At 46.6% G+C, this 10213-nt stretch overlaps 1 protein-coding gene across 1 annotated transcript in view; it reads right to left on the bottom strand.

The window, feature by feature from the left end:
* Window positions 1-7412: 7412 nt before the first annotated feature.
* LOC147109557 (peroxisomal N(1)-acetyl-spermine/spermidine oxidase-like) overlaps window positions 7413-10213 on the bottom strand; it is a 40805-nt gene continuing 38004 nt past the window's right edge. Inside the window, exons 6-7 of the mRNA XM_086003618.1 lie at window positions 9538-9701; window positions 7413-7762 (exon numbers count right to left, since the gene is read on the bottom strand). Coding sequence (XP_085859744.1) covers window positions 7640-7762; window positions 9538-9701 — 287 coding nt within the window. The 3' untranslated portion in view covers window positions 7413-7639. The remainder of the gene's footprint in view (window positions 7763-9537; window positions 9702-10213) is intronic.

Raw genomic sequence — 10213 nt, 5'->3', positions numbered from 1 at the left:
TCAAAGCTGATCCTAATGAGTCCTGCTGGTAACATTAAGACACTTCAGATTTCTAGGCACCTTTCCTGTTCGATAAATCACACACACTGACTTGTAAATTATTGTCTCATTCTGTTGTTGTCTTTCTTGCCTTCTGCAGAGATTCAGACAGTCTGGCATGTAGACATTTCCTATTGATTTGAATCACATTAGATCCCTCCCTGCTCGGGTTCCAGAGTGCAAAATGAACCCTATATTAAAAACAGTATGCTTACATTTCACTTCCTGTCTATCAAATTCTGACCGCACCCATATTAGCCACATTTCTGTGTCATACACAGCTGATTGGCTCATATTCAAATTCAACCCACTTGGATTTATTTTTTCCAGTTGATCGAGTTTACAAATATAATTGCGACTAAGAAGCAAGTGAACCAATTAAATCATTCAAAATATTTTATGGCCACTATTTTTGTCTAATTACTGCTGCTCACCCATTACCTCTGTCATTGCTGAGCTACACTGGCTCACGGTTCCCCCAATGCCAGCAATTTAAAATTCTCATCATACTTAAATCCCTTCATGGTCTCGCCCTCCCTATCTCTAACCTCCTCCAACTCTATAACCCCCCTGCCCCAGATGTCTCTGTTCCTTCATCTCTCGCCTCTTGTGCATCCCCCTTCGGTCCAACATTGATAGTTGTACCTTCAGCTGTCTTACAGTGCTGCCCCCCCAATTATCAAAATCCACGGCAAGGCCTTGGACAACGTGGACCACTTTCCATACCTCGGCAGCCTACTGTCAACAAGGGCAGACGTCGACGACGAAGTCCAACACCGCCTTCAGTGTGCCAGTGCAGCCTTCGGTCGCCTGAGGAAGAGAGTGTTTGAAGACCAGGGCCTCAAACCCGGCACTAAGCTCATGGTCTACAGGGCAGCAGTGATACCTGCCCTGCTGTATGCCTCAGAGACATGGACCATGTACAGCAGGCACCTCAAAGCACTGGAGAGGTACCACCAACGCTGCCTCTGCAAGATCCTGCAAATCCATTGGCAGGATAGGCGCACCAACGTCAGTGTTCTTGCTCAGGCCAACATCCCCAGCATCGAAGCTCTGACCACGTTCAATCAGCTCCGATGGACAGGTCACATTGTCCACGTGCCCGCTACAAGACTCCCAAAACAAGCGTTCTAATCGGAGCTCCGCACGCCAAGAGAGCCCCAGGTGGGCAGAGGAAACACTTCAAGGACACCTTCAAAGCCTCCTTGAAAAAATGTAACATCCCCACCGACACCTGGGAATCCCTGGCCCAAGACCGCACAAAGTGGAGGAGAAGCATCCGGGAAGGCGCCGAACACCTCGAGTCTCTTCGCCGGGAGCAAGCGGAAGCCAAGCGCAAGGAGCGCACGTCAACCCAAGCACCCCACCCACCCGCCCCTTCAACCACCGTCTGCCCCACCTGTGACAGACTGCAGATCCCGCATTGGACTCATCAGTCACCTGCGAGCTCATTTTTAATGTAGAAGCAAGTCATCCTCGGTTCCGAGGGACTGCCTAAGAGAGAAGATTGTCTCAAACCTAAGCTCAGGAATTCCCTCCTGGTGGGTTTTGAGAGGAATTTTCCAGATTTCCCCCCCTTAATTGCCCTTGGGTTTTTGATCTGGGTTTTCACTTCTCCCAGGAGACTATATGGCACCTAGGGGTAGGGAGTCTCTTCACCTGATGCATAAGGCATCCCAACTGTACGGGACAGGCTGGCTGGACCAGCTGACCATTTCCTGTCTGAAATTTATGTATGCTTGTAAACGCCCCTGCCTCTCCTCTCCTTTCAGACCCTCCTTAAAACACCCTCTTTGACCAAGCTTTTGGTCACCCCTCTTAATATACTTTTTTTTGGCTCTGTGTCCATTTTTGTCTGATTATGCCTGTTTTTCTACATTAAAGGCACTTCATAAATGCAACTTATTTCAATTGTGTGTTGTAATAGGATCTCATAGTTCCTTTTTCCAAATGATTTAAAAACCTGTGACTTTCATAGCTTTGTTCAGGTAAAGTTTCACATTTAAGCTAAAGTGTTTATTTTCTGCTTGAGAGCATAGCTGAGAGAGAGATGGATAATTTGAACACCTGTGTTTGCTTTGTTTACATGGATTCAAGATCCTTCAAAATTATCTTTTACAGAAATGTATTCTCAGTGGAAGAGTTGATTTGGGAATTGGATAAATAATTGAAGGAGAAACATGTGCAGGGATATGGAGTGTCATTAAAAACCCATCTCGTTCACTAATGTTCTTTAGGGAAGGAAAACTGCTGTCCTTACCTGGTCTGGCTGCTATGTGACTTCAGACCCACACCAATGTGGTTGACTCTTAACTGCCCTTAGAATGGCCTAGCAAGCCACTCAGTTGTAACAAACCACTACAAGAAACAGCAATGATAAGAATAAAACCGGATGGACCACCCGGCATCGACCTCAGCACAGGCTTCGGACACGACACAGGCACACCCACCCCTGTCGCTATTGCAAAGTCCTCACTAACATCTGGGGACTTGTGCCAAAATTGGGAGAGCTGGCCCACAGCCTGGTCAAGCATAAGCCTGACATAGTCATACTCACATAATCAGACCTTTCAACCAATGTCCCAGACTCCTCCATTATCATCCCTGGGTATGTCCTGTCCCACCGGCAGGACAGACCCACCAGGGGTGGTGGCACAGTGGTATACAGTCAGGAAGGAGTGGCCCTGGGAGTCCTCAACATTGACTCCGGACTCCATGAAGTCTAACGGGGCATTATGGACCAGTAAGCCTGACATTGGTAGTGGGGAAAATGCTAGAGTCCATTATAAATGATGTAATAGCAGAGCACTTGGAAAACAGTGACAGGATCGGACAAAGTCAACATGGATTCACACAAGGTAAATCGTGCTTGACTACTGGAATTTTTTGAGGATGTAACTGGTAGAATAGATAAGGGAGAACCAGTGGATGTGGTGTACTTGGACTTTCAGAAGGCTTTCGATAAGGTCCCGCATAAGAGATTAACGTGTAAAGTTAAGGCACATGGGATTGGGGGCAAGGTACTGACTTGGATAGTGAACTGGTTGGCAGACAGGAAGCAAAGAGTTGGAATAAATGGGTCTTTTTCCGAGTGGCAGGCAGTGACTAGTGGGGTACCGCAGGGATCGGTCCTAGGACCCCAGCTATTCGCAATATATATAAATGATCTAGACGAGGGAACTAGATGTAATATCTCCAAGTTTGCAGACGACACAAAGCTGGGTGGGCGTGTGTGCTGTGAGGAGGATGCCGAGAAACTCCAGTATGATTTGGACAGGTTGGGTGATTGGGCAGAAGCATGGCAGATGCAGTATAATGTGGATAAATGTGAGGTTATCCACTTTGGTGGCAAAAACAGGAAGGCAGATTATTATCTGAATGGCAATAGATTGGGAGAAGGGGAAGTGCACTGAGACCTGGGTGTCCTTGTGCACCAGTCGCTGAAGGTAAGCATGCAGGTGCAGCAGGCAGTTAAGAAGGCAAATGATATGTTGGCCTTCGTAGTGAGAGGGTTTGAGTACAGGAACAAGGATGTCTTGCTGCAATTGTACAGGGCCTTGGTGAGACCACACCTTGAGTATTGTGTGCAGTTTTGGTCACCTTATCTGAGGAAGGATGTTCTTGCCATGGAGGGAGTGCAGCGAAGATTCACCAGACTGATACCTGGGATGGCAGGAATGACGTATGAGGAGAGATTGGGTCAATTGGGCTTGTACTCGCTGGAGTTTAGAAGAATGAGCGGGGACCTCATTGAAACTTATAAAATTCTGACAGGACTAGACAGACTAGATGCAGGAAGGATGTTCCCGATGGCCGGGGAGTCCAGAACCAGGGGTCACAGTCTAAGGATAAGGGGTAAGCCATTTAGGACAGAGATGAGGAGGAATTTCTTCACCCAGAGAGTGGTGAACCTATGGAATTCTCTACCACAGAAGGCAGTGGAGGCCAATTCATTAAATGTATTCAAGAAGGAGTTAGATATATTTCTTAAGGCTAAAGGGATCAAGTGATATGGGGAGAAGGAAGGGACAGCCATGATTTAATTGAATGGCGGAGCAGGCTCGAGGGGCCGAATGGCCTACTCCTGCTCCTATTTTCTATGTTTCTATGTTTCATGGCATCAAGTCAAACATGGGCAAGGAAACCTCCTGCTGATTACCACCTACCACCCTCCCTCAGCTGATGAATCAGTACTCCTCCATGTTGAACACCACCTGGAAGAAGCACTGATAGTAGCAAGGGCACAGAATGTACTCTGGGTGGGGATTTCAATGCCCATCACCAAGAGTGGCTCGGTAGCACCACTACTGACTGAGCTGGCCGAGTTCTGAAGGACATAGCTGCCAGACTGGGCCTGCAGCAGGTGGTGAGAGAACCAACATGAGGGAAAAATCTACTTAACCTCGTCCTCACAGCTGTTACCTGTCGCAGATGCATCTGTCCATGACAGTATTGGTAGGAATGACGACCGCACAGTCTTTGTGGAGACGAAGTCTCAACTTCACACTGAAGACACCCTTCATCGTGTTGCATGGCACTACCGCCACGCTAAATGGGTTAGATTCAGAACAGATCTAGCAGCTCAAAACTGGGCATCCATGAAATGCTGTGGTCCATCAACAGCAGCAGAATTTTACTCCACCATAATCTGTAAACTCATTGCCTGGCATATCCTTCACTCTACCATTAACACCAAGCCAGGCAACCAACCCTCGTTCAATGAGGAGTGCAGAACTGCATGCCAGGAGCAGCGCCAGGCATACCTAAAAATGTGGTGCCAACCCAGGCAAGCTGCAATACAGGACTGCATGCAAAACAACAGAAGCAGCATGCTATAAACAGAGCTAAACGATCCCACAACCAACGGATCAGATCAAAGCTCTGCAGTCCTGCCACATCCAGTCGTAAATAGTGGTGGACCATTAAACAACAGACAAGAGGAAGAGACCCCATGAACATCCCCATCCTCAATGATGACGGAGCCCAGCACGGAGAGCAAAAGACAAGGCTGAAGCATTTGCAGCCATCTTCAGCCAGAAGTGCCGAGTGGATGATCCATCTCGGCCTCCTCCTGAAGTCCCCACCATCACAGAATCCAGTCTTCAGCCAATTCGATTCACTCCACGTGATATCAAGAAATGGCTGAGCGCACTGGATACAGCAAAAGCTGTGGGCCCCAACAATATCCCGGCTGTTGTGTTGAAGACTTGTGCTCCAGAACTAGCCATGCTTCTAGCCAAGCTGTTCCAGTACAGCTACAAGACAGGCATCTACCCAACAATGTGGAAAGCTGCCTAGGTATGTGCCGTCCACAAAAAGCAGGACAAATCCAATCCAGCCAATTACCGCCCCATCAGTTTACTCTCAATCATCAGCAAAGTGATGAAAGATGTCATTGACAGTGCTATCAAGCGGCACTTACTCATCTATAACCTGCTCACTGATGCCCAGTTTGGGTTCTGCCAAGACCACTCGGCTCCTGACCTCATTGCAGCCTTGGTCCAAACATGGACAAAGGAGCTGAATTTCAGAAGAGAAGTGAGAGTGACTGCCCTTGACATCAAGGCAGCATTTGACCGAGTGTGGCATGAAGGAGCCCTAGTAAAACTGAAGTCAGTGGGAATCGAGGGGAAAACTCTCCACTGGCTGGAGTCATACCTAGCACAAAGGAAGATGGTTGCGGTGATTGAAGATCAATCATCATAGCCCCAGGACATCGCCGCAGGAGTTCCTCAGGGCAGTGTCCTAGGCCCAACCATCTTCAGCTGCTTCATCAATGACCTTCCCTCCAACATAAGGTCAGAAATGGGGATGTTCGCTGATGACTGCACAATGTTCAGTGCCATTCTCAACTCCTCAGATAATGAAGCAGTCCATGCTCTCATGCAACAAGACCTGGACGATGTTCAGGCTTGAGCTGATAAGTGGCAGGTAACATTTGCGTCACAGAAGTGCCAGGCAATGACTATCTCCAACAAGCGAGAGTCTAACCACCGCCCCTTGACATTCACTGGCATTACCATTGCCGAATCCCCCACCATCAACATCCTGGGGGGTCACCATTGACCAGAAACTTAACTGGACCAGTCACATAAATACTGTGGCAACAAGAGCAGGTCAGAGGCTAGGTATTCTGCGGCGAGCGTCTCACCTCCTGACTCCCCAAAGCCTTTCTACCATCTACAAGGCACAAGTAAGGGGTGTGATGGAATACTCTCCACTTGCCTGGATGAGTGCAGCTCCAACAACACTCAAGGAGCTCGACACCATCCAGGACAAAGCAACCTGCTTGACTGGCACCCCATCTACCACCTTAAATATTCACTCCCTCCACCACCGACGTACTGTGGCTATAGTGTGTACCATCTATAAAATGCACCGCAGCAACTCACCAAGGCTTCTTCGGCAGCACCTCTCAAACATGCGGCCTCTTCCACCTGGAAGGACAAATGCAGCAGGCGCATGGGAACACCACCACCTCCAAGTTCCCCTCCAAGTCACACACCATCCTGATTTAGAAGTATATCGCCGTTCCTTCACCATCGCTGAGTCAAAATCCTGGAACTCCCGACCTAACAGCACTGTGGGAGTACCTTCACCACATGGACTGCAGCGGTTCAAGAAAGCGGCTCACCACCACCTTCTCAAGGGCAACTAGGGATGGGCAATAAATGCTGGCATTGCAAGCGACGCCCACGTCCCATAAACAAGTAAAAAAATAATCTGTGCTGGAAATGGACTGAGATACAGCTTGTGTCTGAAAAAAGTGATGATCTGTCAGGTGGGAGCATTTACTGTATATTTGAAGCTGTCAAGTAATCAGCTGGAGCAATGGCCACTGAACTCCTGCCTCAGGTTGACTGCCGTGGTCCCTGAACAGTGTGGTTCCCGTGGCCATGAAGTTAAATTGAAAAGGTAAGTTAAAAAGCCTGTTAATGATCTGTCAACTAGATGTTAATGAGATTAATTGGGTCACCCGCCGTGGCCTGTTGGGTCTGCTCAGCGCTGGCATTGGGAAAGACGCGTGGTGGCGGGTTGACAGCGGGGTCCCAACCCGGTGTCAAAAAAACGCTTTCCCACCCGGCCTGCCACTGATCCCGCCCACTGACCCCCTGGAAAATTCCTGCCAAGAGCACTAAAACTCAAGGAACAGAAAGCGTCACTAGACTCGTTGTAGTTCATTTCTCAAGTGCACTAACTTTCCCATCAGAACATCTTAGCTGCGGTTGATCTGTTGTTTTCCTTCTACTACATCATTTAGCAGATTATTCCAAATATTAATCACTCTTTGAATAAAGCAGTTCTTTCTGATTTCAAAATCAGTCTGATCAATTGATGATCAAAATTCAACTTCATTCTATTGGTGTTAAAAGCAGAGTAACAATTACATATAAGGAGATCGATGCATTTGATTTGACTTAGTTTAAAATATTGTTCTAAAACAGACCTGATAAAGGATCTATTATCATCCTCGGAATTTACCATTTTGTTATTGAAGATTTTGTTTTAGAAAAAATGATTATTCTTAGACATAGCAAATCAAAGTATTGGAAAAAGAATAAAATATTCTGAATTTCAGTTCTCCTTCAGTTTTAGATATTCATTTGGTGGAGTAATGATCAATCAGTCGATCCGCCTCCCTCCACCCAGACAGCAGGGCTCCATGGGTGGTGCTGTGGTAGCTCCGATGTGTTGCTTCCCCAGCAAATAAAACCTGCAACATCTGGAATCACAGGGAATGATTACAGTAAATGGGGAAAACAGTTTTTGCGGTTACATAATGTATGTTCATCAATACGAGGGATGACAATGCTGGAATGAATGTAATATCTTGCATTTACCCCCACAACAAATGGTTTTGCTCCTTGTCTTGTTGGCCTCATTTAATAGAGGCTACAATACAACATCTCCACAGTGTCACAATAGCAAAATACTGCGGATGCTGGAAATCTGAAATAACAACAGAAAATGCTGGAAACACTCAGCAGGTCAGACAGCATCGAGGAGAGAGAAACAGAGTTAATGTTTCGGGTCAAACCCTTTGTCAGAACTGGAGAAGGTTCGGGAGGAGAGATTTTTAAGCAGGGGCAGGGAGGATGAGAGGAAAGAACAAAGGGAAGGTCTGTGATAGGATGGAAGGCAGGAGAGACTGTGACAAAAGGGATGATGGTGCAAGGCAAAAGGAGTGGTAATGGGACAAGTTGTGAAACAAAAGATGGGTCTAGATGATGTGTGAATGATGATGGCAGCAACATTAACAGCTACCATGTGAGGAAACAAGAGAAAAAAATATAAAGAAATACAGGGGCCAATTTATAGTCTGAAATTGTTGAACTCGATGTTAAGTCCAGAAGGCTGTAAAGTGCCTAATAGAAAAATGAGGTGCTGTTCTTCAAGCTTGCATTGAGCTTCATTGGAACAGTGCAAGAGGCCGAGGACGGAGAGAGTGTGGGTTGGAGGGGAGAATTAAAGTGACAGGCGACCGGAAGCTCGGGGTCACGCTTGCGGACTGAACGGAGGTGTTCCGCAAAGCGGTCACCCAATCTCCACAGTGTGCCTCATTCGCAGCTTTGGAGGGATGGGGAAATGACCTGGAGCGAGGTCTCTCAAAACCACAGACTGTGAAATGGTTAGTGTCTTCATGAAAAAGTGCAGTGCAATGCAGACCAGGAAGATCTTAGGTTTGAACCAAGGTATGAGTTAGCTGAGCTCACCCAAGGCAGTGAGTGAAAGAGACTGCTACAATTGGCTTCAGCATTCCAGAATTGAAGAGGGGAAACATGACTTGGGTTCTCATTGCTGATTACCCTCCACTGATCCCCGGTAGATGTGCATGTGTGTGGAATCAGATGAGGACCAGATTGGGCTTGACTGCGTTGCTTTCATGATCAAATAGGTTGTGAACAGTCACTGTCAAGGCTGATGAATACATAACAGTCGCTTGAGCAAGACACTCTGTAGAACGGTACCCCAACAAGGAGCCAATGTCTTCAGGAGGGGAGTAGAGAGAATCACATTCATAACAAAGTAATGTGTATATAAGGTTAAGCAGGTACATCAGTCACAGCCAAACATATACAGCTGGTAACAGTTTATGTGCATTGGTAACAGTTTATCGCCCATATGTACACGCAGCATTGTGTAAAAGCTTTGGGCCTAGAAATTCGTCTCAGGCGGTGGCACAGAACGGGCAGTATCGGATCAGCCGCCCTTTATATTCAGCCTGATATTCAGTCCATTGAGTGCAATGGAAGTGAATATCAGGCTGCGTATAACGGGCGGCCGGTCTGATACTGCCCGCTTTGTGTCATCGCCTGAGACAAATTTCTAGGCCTTGAACTTTATAACATAAAAATATTTATTGGATGTTCAGATGTCACACTGCTAATGTGGAACGGAGCTATTAAAACCAGGAAAGTACCAGGTTTAGTACAGTATTTAGAATTCTAAGAGCATTAGCTCAGTCTATGAGTTAGACTGTCATATGCCGTGACTTACCGGAGAAGAAGTTCCCTCTGTCGCCTGTGGTAGAGGTTCAGCCAACGTGTCAATCATATCTCCAGTTGAATTGATGGATATATGGGAGTAGGAGCCCCGAGTGTAAGAGTTACTGAACCATTTTGTTACAAAAACATTTTTTGGCGCTGGCAGTGATGGTCTCCCTAGAAGATATCCCAATGGTAATTAAACCAGAATTATTATAGATCCAACAAAAATGCCAAAATAATTTCTTTAGTCCTTATCACAGCTCTGTAAGAGGAGAAGGGCCGCTGGTTTTTCCATTTTTTTAAATGCTCAACCACGTGAGAGATGTCCAGAACAGTTTTATCATTAAGATGGAAAGTGAAGAAGTCCAATCCAAAACTAGGGTACTAAATCTAAACAAAGGAAACGACTGTACAATGGTATGAGGAGTGAGTTGGCTATGATAGATTGGGGAGCTTCATTAAAAGGCATGACGATGGATAGGCAATAGAAACATAGAAGTTAGGAGCAGGAGTAGGCCATTCGGCCCCTCTAGCCTGCTCCGCCATTCAATACAATCATGGCTGATCATCCAAATTCAGTACCCTGTCCCTGCTTTCTCCCCATACCCCTTGATCCCTTTAGCCTTAAGAAATATATCCAACTCCTTCTTGAATATATTTAATGTATGGCCTCTACTGCCTTCTGT

The sequence above is a fragment of the Somniosus microcephalus genome, chromosome 12 (genome assembly GCF_052327205.1).
Source record: "Somniosus microcephalus isolate GS21.2 chromosome 12, FLI_Smic_1.0, whole genome shotgun sequence".
NCBI lineage: Eukaryota > Metazoa > Chordata > Chondrichthyes > Squaliformes > Somniosidae > Somniosus > Somniosus microcephalus.
This window is presented reverse-complemented; position numbering and strand designations above follow the sequence as displayed.